The sequence below is a fragment of the Sylvia atricapilla genome, chromosome 7, assembly GCF_009819655.1.
Source record: "Sylvia atricapilla isolate bSylAtr1 chromosome 7, bSylAtr1.pri, whole genome shotgun sequence".
In the NCBI taxonomy this organism is placed as follows: Eukaryota; Metazoa; Chordata; class Aves; order Passeriformes; family Sylviidae; genus Sylvia; species Sylvia atricapilla.
This window is the reverse complement of record NC_089146.1, coordinates 31,633,606-31,652,149: the sequence shown is the minus strand read 5'-3', so window position 1 is coordinate 31,652,149 and position 18,544 is coordinate 31,633,606. Positions and strand designations below refer to the sequence as shown.

Below are 18,544 nucleotides of genomic sequence, written 5' to 3'. Positions count from 1 at the left end.
GTTACATATGAGAAACACTTAGAAAATACTAAGAGTTCAGCTAAGTCATTAAGGATTTTTAACGTGTGCCGCTGTGAAGGAAAGCATTAAAGTGAAACCTGGTGTAACATTTTAATAAACAGCTCTCTCTTATGTCACTGGCTGTTAGCTCTAACTTTTAAGACCAAAATCCTCATCTTTTTCATTTGAGGTTGGACCAGTAAATGAAAAAGTACCAAATGACTGACAAGGGTAGCACTATCTACGAGGCCTCAGGTTGGCCATTCTCCTTGTCTCTCTGCTTGAGAATCTGTAGACTTGTTTAGGATTTGATGATGTGCTTTCCTAAAACTAGTGAATTCCTTCCCTTAAGCTGCAATTCTGTCCTGGTGTTATTGATTGGGAATGCATCTCAATGTCACGGCAAACAAGTTCTGTCATTTATATTTACCAATTTATCTTTAATCAAGTGAATTGCTTTTCTTTTGGTTTACCAGAAAATTCTGCTGTCACAAGAAAAAAAAACTTTATTAAGACATTGCCAAGAATTTGTCACCTAGATGATAGTTTTGGGAACAGTCCTGGGAATAGAATTGTTTGTAAGGTACACAGTCACATGCAGTGTACCAGAAAGCCTAAGCAGGATTTGTCTTGCTCCTGGCAGAGAGCAAATCTTCCTAATGGATCCTGTTTCCCCAGTAAAGCACCGAAATCTCACTTTTACCCACTGGCTGTTGTTTGTGTGAAAACAAGTTATATTTTACCTGTTTTACTTATTCCTCTCCACCTGAATTCCATGTTTGGATCCTGGAATTGTGTCACTGAGGATTCTGAGCTTGGATGTAGAGTTGAAGAGTTTCTAACTCTGGGCAGCACAACTGAGACCCCTCTGGAGGTCTCTGACTTAACCAGCACCAGTTGAGGTGGAGCCTTTAGCTCCTGCCATACTCAGCTCGGATGGGATGGCTCAGCTAGGTGTGAGGCAAAGCAGAGGTGGAGATTTAACTCACAGGATCCTCATCCAAGAAGGGGGGAAGAATGTGAAATTTTATGTGTTAAGGGCACGCCCTTAGGCAAGAAGTCCCATGAAGGCTTCACCTGGCTTCTTCTTTTCTTTTGTTTTCCTTTTCCTGGAGTCCCATTCAGAGTTTTTCTTCACTGCAGTAGCTGTAGGTAATATTACTGTGAGCCAACAAGGAAAATCAAAGGTGAACAGCACTAAAGACTGCAGCAGCCTGCTTAATTTCCCCACTATTAAAGAAAAAAAAGGGGCCTACTCTAATTATTATATATTTTTAATGCTGCTTTAATGCTTCCTAGTTTCCCCTGCAGGGAAGATGGGCTTAAATCTGTGGAGGGAGTAGAGGATATCTGTCTCACCTACATACCTGCTTTTGGTGGCAGAATATTTTCTTTGTTGGCTTTAATTCAGTTCTAGCTGAATTTCTCCCATCAAATTAATTTTGACAGAACAGCAAAGATGTGAATGAAAACTGAGTGTCTTCCACTGCACAGGCAGAGTTTTGGAGAGAGGATTATTCCCCTGTTTGAGTTTATAGTGATGTGCACATCTGGTAGATAGAGAAGAGTAATGACACAGAGAAGCAGCACTAATAGAAAGTTTCATTATTAAAGTCTTTGACAAAGAGGATTTATTTGGTAAATGACACTACCTTCACAGGGCAGTGGAGAAACTGAGACAGGAGAAGTCAGTGAATCAACCTAAATCTCCAGCTCAAAATATGGGCAAACGTTTAGGGTTTACCTGAAATGAACCAAGTAGATTTTTTTTCTTCCTTGCTTATGCTCAAAACTGTTTTTCCCAATCCACCCTGAATTAATAAAACTTACAGAGAAAACCCCTAAACTTTTCAAGTATATGTTTAGTCTTGAAATGCACTTTCAAATTCACAGTGGATCATTTAGAACATACAAGTGTATTAACACCTTCCCCTTCCATACTAATAATACTTTTTATTTCCCAGCTGAATTTTTAAGCTGAATAGTAATATTGAATAACTTTGGTTATTGCAAGTCTGACGAGGTGCATAAACTATACACTTAAAGGCTTTATTTAAATCTGCGTAGCATTGCTTCCAAGAAATAGTCTAGGTAAAAATTATCCACTTTGAGTTGTTACATGAATTCTATAGAAAATAATGGATGAAAAATTCTGTGCCAACCCAGCTGTTGTTTCTACAAGCAAAGACATCTTTCAGATTTCGGTGAATAACTGACTTAGGAATTGCCAGTAGTTTTGGTTTGGTTGGTGTTGTTGTTTTTTTTTGTTTGTTTTGGTTTGGTTTTTTTTGTTTTCTTTTATAGTTGAGCTCTTTTTACTTTGCATTCAGAATGGACAGATGCTCCAGAGAAAGATTAAAGAATTCTAATAGTGTAGCTCCTTTCTTTCTAATAGGGATAGTACTGTATCCATAATCTCAAAGTATTGGATTATTATCTGTGATGGCAGTCTATGTGTTCACTGACATTTCACCTGGTGGAACTGAGCAAAGGTGAGCTAAAGACTGACAGAATGATGTAAAACATAGAAGAGCCATGAACCTTTTAAGTAGGAAACTCATTATTTTTTTTAATTTACATTTTTATTACATTTCTGGCAGATGGAGAAATTAGAAATCAGTGTGTGACAAGCAGTCTTCACACTGAGGAACTGGAATAAGCACTGCCAGCAGCTGATGGCGTGGGGAGGAAGGATGGAATAATATGTTTTCAAAAGCAAAAGCCTTTAATTGTCTCTAATGTGGATGAACTACAGCAAAGTAGAGGGATGCTGAGAAGAAAGGCAGAGCAGGCTCTTTTCTTCCTCATCAGGGTTGTTGGACGTCTCACTTCTGGCAGCATTCTCACTTTCAGTGTATTTTTTGTACTTCATCCTGCCCAATTTTTTCATATGACAAGTGTTCCTTTGGTTCTCTGCATTGGATTTCACATTAGGTAATTTCTTCAGATACTCAGCATCATTTCCCCCCCTTTATTTCTTTTATTTCTACTGTCAATAAACCTAATCAATTTCTTGCTGTTTCTAGTGTTAGGGTGTGTCCCTCAAACTTGTGTGGATGGTCATTCCTTGACATTTTAGTCTCTTATTTGTCATTATTTGAAGCTGCTATGAAGGTTAATCCTTCCCCACCAAGTCAATACTTTATGGAATTCATACAATTGCAGCAAAGATTATTAAAGTTTGTCTCTATCCTTTTGGCCCAGGCTGAAGTCAGCAATAGAGATGGGATTGTTCTAGAATTGCAGGGATAAGAGGTGGAGAGCTGTTTGGTATGCCAACACTGTGCAGCGTTCTGTCACCATTAAGAAAATATGCATGAAGACAGAACATCATTCATTTTTAATGTTTCCATGATAGTTTTCTTGGCCATAAGCTGAAGGTGGAGTTTAATCAATGTATATCAATTCCTTTCAATTTTATGGTCTTGATATCCCACAGTCCTACATGCTCTGCTGTGTAAGAATAAAGTGAACTTATATTGGCTGGGATATCTCCCTGGAGTTTTTTTTTTTAATGTGTTCTCATCAAAGTATAGGGAATACATCCCACAAAATCTTGAAGTTGGTAGAGCTGAGTTGTACCCTGTCACCTTTCTGCTGTGACCATGAGTACGGACACTGCTGAAGGGTGTGTGAGACTTGGAGCTGAATTCTTTTAGGGCATCCTTAGATTAATTTAGGTCAGCTGAATTGAGAATAAATTCTGATAAGGCTGAAAAGGTGGGGAACCAGCTGAAGGATTTCAGTGCCCATCCTTATAGGAGCTAGATCAGTTCTGGCACCTCCAAATTCTGCTCTGGCACCATGTCTCTTGTGTGTCTTGTCTGTAGCAGTGAACAGAGGTGAGTGCAGAGTCCAAGGACCTGCTGCTGTCCTAACAGCACAGATTTACAGAGCTCTGAAAGCATTTGCACAGAAAAAATAAGTAATATGTGATTTTTTTCTTATAGAAATGTGCATAGTGTTCTGTGTGGTCAGCACCTGGAGCTGCTCAGCTGACTGTGCCTGTGTGTTCTTGCTTTGCTCCCTTCAGACCAGGGGCTTGGTTCTGGTTTGGCTGGAAGAGATCAGCGCTGTCTTTCCCCTCTTGTTCTTCCCCAGGGTGGAATTTAGTTGTGTTGGGGTGAAGGAGCTATTTTCACATTATGCAAATGGAGGAGTGGAGCCCTTTCTCAGCTGCCCCCTTCCCAGGTCATGGAGGGACGACATGTATTATTTCACTGCACCTTAATCTTCCCATATTTTTCACAGGACAGAATGGGATTATGAGCTTGATTCAGCTTCTTTTCTGGGCTATTATTGAACTGATACCTTCATCATGAGGTTATTGCCCGGAATGTAAGGGCAGCCCCTGGCCCACTGGGAGTGTCTGTACAGCAATGTGAAATGTGAGACACTGTTTTACAACCCACAAAGCCCCAGATTCATTAGGAACAAATTCAGCAGCCTAGACACTGACATTTCCCTCTGATGCAAATGACTTTGGTTATCTAAGGATGCACAGAGCTGGATGCTGAGCCTGTTACTAGTAACTAAGGAAACATTTTTACAGTACCTACTTTCTATTGGGAATTTTCCTTTGAGTCCTGTGAACATTTTGAAGTGTTACCCAGTGCTCTGAGGAGTAAAACCAGATGTCTGAACACTATGTTAAGATGGTTTAATAATTCCTCATATCCACTGAGCTGGAATACCACAGTAAACAAACGACCTTTCATTCCTTTGTCTGCTGGCCAAAAGGAGTTGCATTTATTTGGGATCCTGTGTCCATTGCAGACATCATCATCTCTTTTAGCGGTGCAGGTGGAAGGGGTGGAGTGCACACAATGAACTGATGATTTTTAGTGGTCCCTCTGGACTATGATTACAACAGATGGGCAGGCAAAAGAGATGCTGACTGAAATGCATCTGCCTCAGAGAGGGAAGGATCTTTAGGCACATTTCAAAAGCTCCAAATTCTAGTTTCAAAAACTGAATTGGCAATCCACCATTGCTTGCAACAGAGACCCTGATCCAGATCTTACATGTAGGTCTGAAATTCTTGCACTTTCTTGAGTAGTGCCTTGATTTATACTGATGAAAGAAAAATGAGAAGAAAACACAAATCAAACTGAGCAAAACATAGATAACTTGACAATGTGTTTTAAATTCTTTCCTCCAGTTAGTTGTCTATCACATTGATTCGGATGCTGGATTTATTTTTCTGAATATTGGAATGTATTAGATGAACTGGATGCCACTGTTTCTGAAGAAGATTTGTAATTCAATGTTTGAGATTTTTGTTGGATCTCTGCTGCCAGCCAGCCACTTTACTCTGAGAAATAACCCGCCCTATTAATGATGTACTAGATTGGAAGCTGCATCTAGTTGATGCCAGAGGAATCTTTATTGGGATATAAATGGGGTGTTTGCTTTTGAACCTCAAAATTGCCACATAACCCTGTAGGTCTGTGAAGAATAACTGAAATTTCCTCAGGTCCTGGAGTTCAGCTTCTGCAGGTGGCTGGAACTGACTATTTCTGACAAAGCTCAGCTGTGGTTCCCAGGAGAGACAAATGTGTGTTGAAACCCCCAGAGGCAGCTGCTGCTGTGTTCAGAACTTGCCTTTTGCAGGTTAACACAGCCTTGCATTGCTGAAAGAGGCTCAGTGACTAAGGGAGTCCATGTTTACCACATAATAACCTATTTCACATAATTTATAATAGTATTTAATAATAAGTAATATATAATAATAGGTGGTTAGAAACTGAGCCAAGAAATGGGAGCTTTGGATCTAATGTTTCCTTCAGCCTGAATAGCCTCAGTCATGCTTGGATATCTTTCTTGGTTACGGATCTTACAGTGTTCTGAAGGATTTGATTTCAGTGCAGAAGCAAAGGATACAGAAACACCATTGTGATAATCTGTTTTTTATTGATGATAACACTATAATATATTCTTTTTCTTCCCATGCTGTCCTGACTACAGATTTGTGTATTCTGTCTGCTTATCTTTCATCATTTTTGTCTTGATAATTTTATTGCATGATATGAATGCTTCATATGTCCCATAAAAGCAAACAGGGGAGGGTAATCCTTTGACCTTTCAACATTCTTTGGTGTAATTTACTGGCGATTCCTCTCCTCCCTGAGGCATGGCCCTGAAATCCTATGATAAAAATGGACAGCCAATCCAAATAGAAGACACTGAAAAGGTTAAAGCTTTGATTATGTTAGTCTGTAAATGTTCATAGTCTTTTTTTTTTTTTCTGCCAGAAAGAAAATGAAAGCTGAAAATGGCAATGGATGAATCATGCTTATTACAGAATACGGAAATGATATTGGTTCAACCCGTTCTTGTTAATGCTGAAAGAATATAATCTTGTGCCCTCTCATTTTATGTCACTGCAACCCACCTTATCCTCTTAAATGAATGCATGCATCCATTTAATTAACCTGGTGAGATACTGAGATATAAATCTTTTAAATGCTTCTCATGCAATTCATCTTGACAGCTGTCGTAGTAATAACATCTTTAATGCCATATTCTTTATTTTCTGATGTATTGAAATTCCTGGTATTATTTTGAGCACACTGATAGGTTTGCTGGATTTAAGCCCTTAATCTTAACTTGTTTAAATCCTGGGAGCAGTGCTATAGAGCGCTTTACTGGCTGTTTAGTTTGCTGAATAAACGGAAGATTACCTTGCATGAAAAAAGCATAAATATGTTTTGAAATCCTGTGGCTGGAACAGGATAGAATTTAGAGCTGGGATACATTTTTCCAAATTTTGTGTTTCTAGAACATTCTACTAATTCTCTTCTGTGCTGGTAAGTGATCACCAGTCAGAAATTGCATGAGACCATCCTGTGTGCTCTACTGAGTCCCTTCTGAGGGATGGGGTAAGGGCAGGAGAGACCCACAGCATTTGGTTCTCAATTGATCAACCCTTGGTAGATTGGCATAAGGCAATGTCATTGTACTTCATTAAAATAACAAAAAAAAAAATAATCAAAGAATCATGGAATATATAGGGTTGGAAGGGACCTGTGGAGATCATCCAGTCCAACACCTTGCCAAGGAAGGGTGAAAGATGAGAAGGTTCCATGTCTAGCTCTGGCCCTTCCCACACTTCTTTGGGGGGCTACTTTATATCTACTTGATATCATATCTGCCTGGTATAGGATGGGCAGATGGTAGGACAAAGGGGAATGATTTTAAACTAAAAGAAGAGAAATTTGGGTTAGGTGTTAGAAATTCTTTACTCAGAGGGTGGTGAGGCACAAGTTGTCCAGATAAGTTGTGAGTGCCCCATCCCTGACAGTGTTTGAGGCCAGGTTAGATGGGGCTTAAAGCAATTTGGTCCAGTTGGGTGGCATCCCTATACATGGTGTGGGGGTTGGAACAAGATGATCTTTAGGGTCCATTTCAACCCAAGCCATTCTATGATACTATGACTGCTGCAAAGTTCTCAGTCAGAGCTGTAGGACCACTGGATGAGGGAGTGGTTTGGGTCACAAAATAACTTGCAGGGCACAGTTGACTCTGGGCACTGCCTGTACAGTTCCAGTAAACTTTATAACAGCTTTAGAGATTGTTAGAAATTTGTGGTGGATGAAAATTAATTATTCCACAGGAAAACAACAACAAAACCAGAGAACTGGAAAAGAATATTATTCTGCCCAAATATTTTGTATTTTTTAACACAACTTGCCAAAGCCAGTCAATATCTAGGTATATAGGCAGAATGGTACAGCAGTGCTGTGTTTGTTGTCTTGTAATTCCCATAATATTCTACTCATCTAAGCATTTTAGCTTTCTGCATTGGAATTTTTCTAATTTAATTAACTCATTAATGCTGGCACATGGCACATTCTCCTTCCCTGCCTGCAAAAATGCATCTTGCTAATCTAAATAGCAACCTAATCCAGTGGGTGTGAGTGCATTACATGTACATTAGTGCTAATGAACTGCTGACCAGCCTCAGCGAATACCTGGGAGTATTTGGCATTAGGCAGGGTCTGCCCACGGTGCTGCTGTGAAATACACTGGGGCAAAACAAAAAGCATTTAGCTAAGCCTCAGGTTGCAGAAGTGCTGATGTTGTTGCAGTTTTCTATTTCCCAGGTGTTGAATTTTGAAACACCAACTCACGGGAGAATTTAGGAATTATTTTTCTGCTTTGTCACTTAAAGTCATGACCAAGCCAAATACCACAATGGGGAGAGATAAGGGTGTGGAAATGAAACCATGTTCACAGTTGCCTTTTAATGACTAGGCAGAGTGGTTTGAATACTCTGCCATTAGGGGAAGAAAAAACCCTAACTCCCAAAAACCAAGTGGAATATCAAATTCATTAGTATAAATCTAGTATATTTTTACTGGCCTATGCCTAGCAAGATAAATGTAGTAATCTTCTGGAGCTGGATCTTGATCTGTTAAACAAACATCAACTCTTTAATTCTAGAATTTTTTTTTTTCTCCCAGTTCTGGGAGGCCCTGATAAACTGTACTTACTATGCTTTTCCTACAAAGACCACAACAGAAGCCAGTGTGTGCACATTGGTGTTAACACCAGAGCTGGCAAAAGAAACCCAGCTGCAAAATGACAGACTCAATTCAATTAGGTTCCTAGGAAACTGAATCACTCCACAGATTCGTAATGAGATATAAAATCTTTCACCTTTAGGTCACCTGTTCATTCTAACTAACGTTTACATTGATGACAATCTTTACTTTCTCATTGCTGCTTCGTGACCTATGCCAGTTATATTACTTCCCTCCTCCTCTCTTTGCTGAGGGATAATACCAGTTCTGCTGGTTTTCTCTCAGTCTTAAAGTCTGGCTGTCAAGCAAGCAGACCTAACAGAGTAGAAAAAGCATTTAAAGGTGATCACCGTATAACTCTGGCCTCATTCTGTTACCCAACAGTTAAATTTACGCAAATCACAAATCCTCTCCTCTTGTTAACACCTGGGAAAGACAAGCTGGCTGCTGAGAGGGAATACCTTGCTGCCCCACGGGTGTTTTGCCTTCTGGCAGCATTAAGTCGTGCAAAGCCAAGAGTGAGGAGGCTGCATTGTATCTACCCTGAATTTAAACAAAGGGATGCTGATTTGTGGAGCTGTCACTTTTGTCATGTGTCATAACTGTTAAATTTGTACATGTTTGCGAGAGAAAAATAAATACAGTCCATTTCCAGTTACCAAACAGATATACTGTGTGCTAGTTCCCAGCTGGCATATGTTGGCATAACTCTGTTGAAATGTGACTGCAGTTTCAAACTGCCTGAAAATATCTTGGATGCCTATCCGAGGAATGTGATGTTGTACGTTTTCATCAGCTAAAGCAATATACATCAATCATCCTTTGTTACTGCTAGAAATGAAGAGGGTATTATAATCCAAGAAATTTCTCTCATAGATTTTAGAGAGTGCTTTTCTATGTTAATCAAACCATTTCTCCAGGGCATACTTTTCAAGCCATCTCCTGAAATAATGAACATTCTTCTAGTGAGTACTAAAAATACTGCACTTTAGGATATATAACCAAGCTGATGCCTCTGGCTTGCTGGCTTCCTGAGCAGTGAGGTTAATACCCTATTGAAGCAAGATCACACTTGGGTCTTCCTCTGAGAGTTTTTTTCTGTGTCCATACAAAACCTTCTGCCCTGAGCTCAGTGCAAACCTGGGAATACACTGGGCAAACATCTGGGACCAGCATCCTCTTAGACTGATCCCCATACACTTCTTGGGGATACAGAGTGCTTGCCCCCATATGCTCAACATAGATGAACTCTATAGCCCCTTAGGGAAGTGTCCTACAGCAGAAGCATTTCCTGCAGCACAAAGAACTAGAAGATGAGCCCTCAAAGGTTTGGAAATATACACATGTGAATGCAGTGTGGGTGAAGACATCATAAATCAGATGTGACTTTGCAATAGTTCACAGTTCCACCGAGTTAAATGGGATCATCTGTGCTGATCACTGGTGTCTTTGCTGTAAACATATTGACAAGCAAATTGGTCAGGGAAGGCAGGTACATTGCTACAGTCTGTTCTCTTGGTAACACAAAAACAGTATTTCTGATGATTGGGCAAAGCAGTTCTCAGCACTGTTGTATTCCAAGACTGTTCCATCTGGACAGCTGTTCTCCTCTGCTGAGCTTCCCAGTGGATGTGTTAGCTCCATTTTGTGTTTTTGTTAGTCTGTTGTTTGGTCTCAGAGGAAGAGAAACTTACTTGGGAGGGTCATTTTTTCCTTTGTGACAAGCAGTATGATGCACAAATATGACCATTCCAAGATGGAAACTTGTTCTGTTTTTCTTAAGTGCTTCACTCTGATGTTCACTTTTCCTTAAATGCCTCCTGAGATTGGTACTTTGAGGCATCAACCTATGTTGGTACAGGTGATGTATTGTATTATCTTGTCTGATAATTACCTGTGATTCAAGGCTTGGTGTGTTTAGCCTTAGGTGGTTAACTCTTCAGAGATGTGTGACAGCCTGTTAAAGGTAATGTGCAGAGATGGGAGCTCCCATGCTGTGTGTGAGGCAAGGAGTGGAGCCAGCAGGTCTGGAGTTGCTGCACCAGTACATGAGTAGGTCCTTGTGCTGTGCTAGGTATGGCTACAGTAAATCCACCTCAAAAGCCCAGGGCAACATATAAACTATAGGAATAATTAATAATAATCCTTCCTGCTTTTACTTCTAAACTAGAATATGGGGTGGTTCCACCAAATACCTACAGACAGAAACTTCAGGCACTTAACTTATATTAAGTACTTGACCTTGCATGGGGATTACTGGCTCCAGCTGGAGCTCTCACTAGCTCATTCCTTAGTGGCTCTGTGCTCAACAAAGACTCCCTTGGTGGAAGTCATGCTCTCCAGGCATGATGCATGCTCAGGACAATGATATAATGATTACATAAGGTTGTTTACTAATTTCTGGCACAATCACGCAAACAGTGTAATACATTGCTGCTGTGTTTGTTTAAATCTATTGTGTTTCTTTCACTCACTAATCAGGAAACAATAGGAATGATGTGATATCACACCACTGAGATTCCTTATCAGCTGAATTAAATAGCATGTGTAGTTTTAGGGTTGGAGCTATAAAAGAAGCAGGCGGGGGCTTACAGGTAAACCTGAAGAAAACCCCAAAAGCAGCAATGAGCAAGTGCAATAACAGATCTTTCATTCCATTGTAGGTACATGTTCTTATTGCATGTATTACTTAGATGAATATATAGAGGGGTTGACTTTTATCTGTTCGGGAGAAAATGGCCTGAATTCTGGCCTTGCATGAGTACAGACCAGAAGTACAGCAGAAGCACAGGAACCACCAGGTGCTGCTCAGCGGAAGGCTGGATTCACCACTGTACGGTTTGGCAGCTGGAGCACTCACGGCTTCCCCATGGGAATGCTTTCAAAGGGAGCCCCAGTGTGATGCCCACTCTGTACCTGATGATCCCAGTGTGCCTGCCTCAAGGAGCCCTCTGGATCCCAGCTGGCTTCGGCAGCTGGGCCTGGGGCATCCTGCTCTCCTTGCAGGCAGCCTGTGCTTGGCCCACGTTCAGGCTCCTGTGTGCCCTCGTGGCAGAGCATTTGGGGTCAGCTTGAGGAAAGAGCTGGGGAGGTTTTATCCGCTTGATATCCCCACAGCGACAGATGGGATCGTTCACAGGTGCGTGAGAAGTCACGTCTATCCACAGGCATGCAAATGTGTCTGCAGGGCACGTGCAAGGCTGCTTTTGGGAATGCCAGCTGTGCTACCCCCCAGCAGAGTGATTTGTGCATCACCTGGCTGTGGGTGATCCAAGGTGATGTCCACAACAAGCAAAAAGGATCAGAAACACACAGACCTTCTTCTTTTGCCAAGTCTTGTTTTTCAGCTGATGGGACTGTGATACAGTAATACAGTCACTGGGAGATGCAAGAGAAAATTTCTGTGCATGGTTCTCTATGAGTATATCTGCCTGCCTTAATTTAGGCTAGATTCTGATTTCTGTTTTCGTTCTACTACTTTCTGTAAATCTCGAATAAATTCATTAACTTTGCCCATATTCCTGTATCACAAACAATAAATATCTTAAGATACTAGCAGAAACTTTCAGCAACAAGAACATTTAGAAAGAGAACTGGTAGTCATTACTGGTAAACTGTGGCTTGGCTTTAGTAGAAACCACTGGTCAGGAATTACCAAATCCTACAAAACTGTAAATATTAATTCCCTCTGTGGTAGCTTTATGGACTGAATTCCCTGGCTGTTCTGTACAGGCAGTGAGACTGTTTGATTATTACAGCAGAATCTTTGACCTTAAAAACTTCAGGAAAATGCTGAGGGCATTTTTCTCTTGTTAAGGATAATGGGAGTTGAAAGCTTTTAGAACTCTTTGGGATTAGGTCCAAAATTTGTACATCACAGTAGCAGCACAGATGTGCCAACAAGCAGGGCTTGCTGAGGAGTGCAATTAATCTGAAACAAACTGTTTCCCTCCTCCTGCCCAGTTTCAGGTGAATCATTGGCTCTGCAAATTCAGCTCCCAGCCCAGTTCAACAGACTATGGAAACATGGGTGTATTGCTAAAGACAGTTGTAGCAGATTTTTTTCTCCCTTTGAGAAGCACAAACACATTGGTAATATTTCTGTTTGGAGAGTTTAGATTTTTTGGCACAGAGAATTTGTTCCTGGAACACAGCCTACTAGAAACACAAAGTTATTAGCTGTGGGGTTATTAAAAAGTTAATGATGAAAGACAGTAACAGTTAAGTAGGATATTGAAGTAAGCATTTAAATATTTTACTTTTTTTTTCTTTTTCAGTGATGCTGAAAGCAGCCTGACATTTCTAGTCGATCAAAAGGAAAACAAATAGTCTCAGCTATGGAGAAAAAAAGACAGCTACAGAAAAGGGAATTTGGGAAAAGACTTTCTCTGGACAGCAGTCTTGTGGTAAGAATGAATATTTGCTGCATTTACTGAATATAAATATATATATATTGTCATAAAAATTAGTTTTTAAGAGGCAATACTCACAATTACATACATTTTAGAGGTGTTTATCTCTTCATCACAACATCACAACATTTTGTGATTATTCAGATTCTCCAGCAAAAAAGTACTGAAGGAATTTGGAGGAATTTTACAACATCCTAGTAGAAACTTGTCATCATATAGAAACAAATCCCTGAATTCACTGAATTTGCACAAGGGAGGAATCCAGACAATTAGAAAAATTAGATTTGTTACTAAAATACTACTGAGCTTTTGTGGGATCATCCTGTGCTGCTTTGCCCTTAGTATATGAGGGCTGTAAGTAGATGAGGTCCTCTGTCAGAAATGTTTATCTGCGTATCAGCAAAAATGTGTTCACCACAGTGAATCTATAAACCATAATCTATCTATAAACTACCCTAGTATCTACTGAAAAAGAAGCATAAATGCCACATGCTATAAAACAATTACTTTTGCTGGTTTAAATTCATCAGAGATTGTGTTCTAGGTTTATTTTTAGTTAATATTTTCAAAGGATGGCTGAGACAAAGGAGTTTTTAGAGCTGTATTACAGATACCTGACCAGAAAATGCTCATAGATGTGGAAGATTTGTGTACGAGGATAAAAGTGTCAGGTATTTAGTATGACAATCTGCAAATATACTGAAACAGGGAAAGCTGAGAGATCCAAAGAAAATGTGCCATCTCTTTGATACTCATAGAGGTAGTGACTGTGGGACCCCAAAGCCCTTTTGCCTGCAATGCCACACCTGTGCTAACCCCATTACCCAAATTTTACACATTATTACAACTGTGTAGTTTCTTTTCTTCATCTTATGTTAAAATTGTGCTCAGGGTTTTTTTTTTCCCCCAAAGTATAAAGCCTGCTGACATGCTAATAGCAGTGAACATGGACTCAGGCAGTTTCAGTCTATCCACTGATGCTCTTCAATCACCTGCTGTGTTCTTTATTTGGGTCAGCAGAGGAGTCCCACCTTCCCAGGTTTCCACCCCTTTAAGGACTCTGCTCTTCTCCTTCAGGCCTTAGCTACAAGGCACATCTCAGGTATTGTCAATTGGCCAGTGAGGAAATGTGCAGAGAATGTTTAAAAAGTGGTCTGTCCTTTTCTTGGCAACATTTCTTATGCTGATGAATTGCATCCCTTTGTTTTGGAAAAATATAATTAGCCGGAGAGGACAAAAAGTAGTGAAGAACAGTGAATTCTCTCCCAGACCCTGAGGTGCTGAGGACCCTAAGGAAGAGCTGGTTTAGCTGCCCCTGTTGAGGCCATGCAGCTCAGGGCTCTGGTACTGAGACGTGACTGTTTTCAGGTTGTTCAGCTGTAACAAAACCTGCTCTCTCGGCTTGCACGCACACAGCAGGTCAGGTCGTGCTCCCAACACTTTAAAACTCTTTCTAGCTTGTGGGCAGAGAAGGGAGGTTTGGTATGAACTCACAACTTTATGTAATACACCCAGAGACAGACAAAGCCTGAAAGGTTTTGTAGGCTCAGAAGTGTGCTTAGTCCCAGGGCCCAAAGCTCTGTTATTAGTTCTATGCATACACAGCCCCAGAACAGATTCCAGCCTAAATCCTGCAGCTAAAATGTACTGCTGTGATCCAAACAATCGACCACAGACTGTCAATATTTATCTGGAGAAAAGAATACTGGTAGAGACTGGGCACTGAAGGGAAATGCTAGCAGTTGTGAATCTTGCATAAAGACATTGCTTAGTATGGCAAATCAGTACTATTTTTCCCTAAACATTCTCACTGATGTAATGGACTAGATTTAGCCTTTACTAAATGTATTAAGATAGAGACTTTCATTTTTCTGAAGTGACTATGATGTGCTGTGTGGATGGAATCAAGAAACTAGGTATTTCTGGCTTCCAGTCCCACCTAGCAGAAATTTGGATTTGATTTCTAGCCAAGGCAGGGCACTATGTCTAATTCTTACCCTTCTCTATGAGTAAGGGGACAGTAGAGAGAGACATTTGCCAATGACATAGAAACTACTGTGTGTGTGGCACCATCCAAAGGGCTTTGTGTTACAATAATCACTGCTATGTGCATACTGGAGCACCTATAAGGACTTAATTGGAGGAGAAACAGAAAGTGTTTCAGGCTGTATGGGATGGTGATCCTCTCTTCCTGCTCTTCAGCAGGGGGCAAGCAGGGTGGGAGATTGCACACAGCTGAAATCAGTCTTCAAGCACTGGGTTGAGGTCAGTGAATTAGTGCCAGCACGTGGCAGCTGAAGTTCTGTGGCTGGTTAGCCCATATTGCTGTGAAAGTGTTGAAGGAAATGTGTTGAGGGAAAGAAATATTGCAATACTTCAAAATTTTGTACATTTAAATCCATCATGCTGTCATCACCCAGTTGTAAAGCAATACCTTCTGCCACAGGTGGCATTTATAGGTTGTGTCACTGCCAAGTTTCAGTGCACGCATCCATTTGCTGTACTGGGGTGTCACAGGTCTGTATCTCTGAAGCTTTCCATTGAGTAAAATATGTGTAACTAGATTTGAGAGTGCCATCCATGCCTTTAATTAGAAACTTCTGAGTACTTTTTAGTCTACTCCCAGCTATTATTTCATAACAAATTGGAAGGGACATTCTGAGATTGAAGTGCCTTCAGCAGCCTGGTAGTAAGTCACATGGATGCCTTGTGGCTCCATTAAGTTGAACCGGTAAAGGCAAAACCCTTTGTATTTTCCTTGTTGTCCCAAATTCCTGTTCTAGCATACCTTCTCTTAATTATTGCCCTCATACATGTTTATCTTTACCCTTATATCATCAAATTCTCTTTGAGCATCATGCTTTAGTCCAGTCCCCTGCTTGTCTAAGTTCTTGGATCTCTCTTGTCCTCTCTCTTCCCAAAGGTTTTGTGTTTAACCTCTCAGGCATTCAGGCTTGGACACTCCGCTTGGGAAATCTGGCCTTGATTCTCTCAAATCCAGCTTCTCCGTGTTTGGTGGAGAGTTTATGCATTATCATATCTCAGAAAGAATTCTGATTTCTGGGTGTTTAAAGAAAATATGTTTCTACTTTTGCACTCTGGACCCTGAGATACAAATAGGCGTTTCTGATAACATTCCTTAGCCTGCCTGGCTCTGCTGCTTTTCCCATCTGCATCAGATTGTAATCTTCTGGAATGTTTTTTTCCATGATTTAATCTACAAGTACTGCATACTGATGTTAAAAAAAAGCCAAAAAAGTTCATCTTCCTTCCTCGTCTCATAGCCTCTGAATATAGAAGCTATGAAGGTATTTGAGTGAGAAAAGAAAGAGGTGTTTCTAAAGAGAAGACATGACATCTCTCTCCTTAGAATATGGATCTGGCCCTTCAAAATACAACCATGAATTTCATCAGTGTTTTGTATTCAGGCCTGCCCCACCAAACAGTGAGTTTCAGGCTTCAGATAAGAAAGATCCAGGCTGGGGACATCCTTCAAACAGGGAGAAATTCCATGGCTACTAAAACACTCTTCCTTACACCACAGGCACAGTAACTACTTTTGGATCCCTCAGAAAAAGAAGGGTTCAGTTTTATTTCCTGTACTACTCTACCCTTTCAGGTAATGTTTTGGGGAAATAAGATTTACAATGAGGGCAAATAAACACTTTAAAGTTAAAAAAAAAAAAAAAGGTGCACAAATATGTTCATAAAATCTTCTTCACAGGGCATAATTTTTTAGTGAGTGATGATTAATGCTTTACTGGAAGGTCATAGTTGGAAAGCATGGAGTTTAACAAGCTCCAGAATCCTACCACTGTTAAGAAAAGCCAGAGGAATTGCTACTACTTCTGCCCAGGTCAAAGGGACATCTTGCTGTTAGCTTCAATTAAATTATATCTCTATCAGCTTTTAGTCGTTATATCACAGGTGGAATTCCAGAAGTCTCCGGTATAGCCAATGGCTGTTACTGCTCTGTGGGTTTCCAATATTGGCAACGTGTTGAAGATTTGCTTTACACCCACTTGTTTCCATTTGCAGGCAAAGCAGGCAAGCCTGCAGTGACATTGGTGTTTTAGAGCTTTGTATTCAGGTGAAACTGTTAGGAAATATTAACTTCATAACAATTCTCACAGGTGAGAATCCTATGAGATCAGTTATAGAAAATAATATCTTTGTATTTTCTGCCTGGCATTTAAAAACCAAAGCCACCCAAGGAGGATATACCTTTTACAGTTTCAATATAGTTTTATACTACCTTGTTGTCTCATCTGCTGTACAAGTGATGCTGTTGTATTTTGAGTTTATAAAGTTTTCTTCTGCAAACTGATTCCAATCAAAACACCACAACTCTGAAAATCAAAATGGTTAGATAGGAGAACTAAAGATTGTATCTTTTTTAAGTAACAGATCTGCATTTGTCATGTTTTTATGACATTAGTAAGGATATTTTATTCTATATGTGGATGATAAGCTAGACAACTGAAGAACAAGGAACTCTGTGTCCTTCTGGTTTGCTGTGCAGGAAGTCAAGACCAAAGTAATTGCTGTTATTGCCAGAGTACTTCTGTTTAGCATGAAAACAAACTGCAAAATTCATAATATTGAAGGAGTGCATTTATTTGGAATATGTTGTTTAGCTGTCACATAACACCCATGTCAGATTGTTTTCTGTTAAAAGAGAAGCAGTTTTTCCTGAAAGACATTTTGCTTTTGTATGTCTTAAATCCTTTAGGTTTGGTTAAATAGAACAGATTTACAAAGTGTAAGAGTGTGAATATTTCATGGCTTTGATTTTTTTCATGAATAAGTTTTTTTCCTGTTGAATCTTGCATTTAAGCATAATTAGTTGAAAAATAACTAGTGAAAGAAACTAGAAAAAAGCAGGAAAGAAAGGGATTTTTGTGTCCTTTATTCATTTCAGGTTGGAATATACAAAGAAAACTAATACGAAAATTCATGATAAAATAAAAAAAAGTACTTTGATAGAATTTAGGCATCTATTTTTTAATATGGGTAAAAATGAAGATATATGAGAAGATTACTTTGTTAATATTTGCAATTTATTATTTGGTATGTGAGGGAGGTAGCTTAGAAAGGCAATGATATTAAAAAGCCTCATGAAAGGATTGATTGTATTTCAGGTTTTCCTTACAAAAGTTCTTAAACAAAAAAAAGAAAAATGGAAATACCTCAAACCATAAATAGACCCAAGGCCAAGCTTTTAAGTAATTTGTGTGGGATGGGAGAGTGTTAGAACATATCACTGCCACCAGGGCCACATTGGCTACTCTATTCACTGGGGTGTTCTTTGAAAATAATAAAAGCCCTATCCTTTGCCTGATCCAAACTGTCCGGTTGCCTCCCAGGCCCTTTTGATCAGGAAAAAGTCAATGTTTCAAGCTGTGCTCTTTATTTATGTGGATAATTCCCAGCCTGGCTGCACACGTGGTTCACCCTTACAGCTGTGGTGGCATTTAGCTGGGGAGCTTTGAGAACAGAATATATTTTTGAAGCAGCCTGCATTTATCAAAGCAGAAGTTTTTGTTTTATTTAAAATGAGGCTTTTGCCTCTGAAAGCAAGTTGTGGTGAAGTGCTTCAGTGGTGGC

At 39.9% G+C, this 18,544-nt stretch overlaps 1 protein-coding gene across 4 annotated transcripts in view; it reads left to right on the top strand.

Annotated features, from left to right (window-relative positions):
- Positions 1-18,544, top strand: part of NCKAP5 (NCK associated protein 5) — a 377,012-nt gene that overhangs the window by 33,326 nt on the left and 325,142 nt on the right. For all 4 annotated transcript variants that reach the window (XM_066323141.1, XM_066323142.1, XM_066323143.1 and 1 more), the window contains exon 2: positions 12,803-12,931. In XM_066323141.1, the coding sequence (XP_066179238.1) occupies positions 12,863-12,931 (69 nt within the window). In that variant the 5' untranslated portion in view covers positions 12,803-12,862. The remainder of the gene's footprint in view (positions 1-12,802; positions 12,932-18,544) is intronic.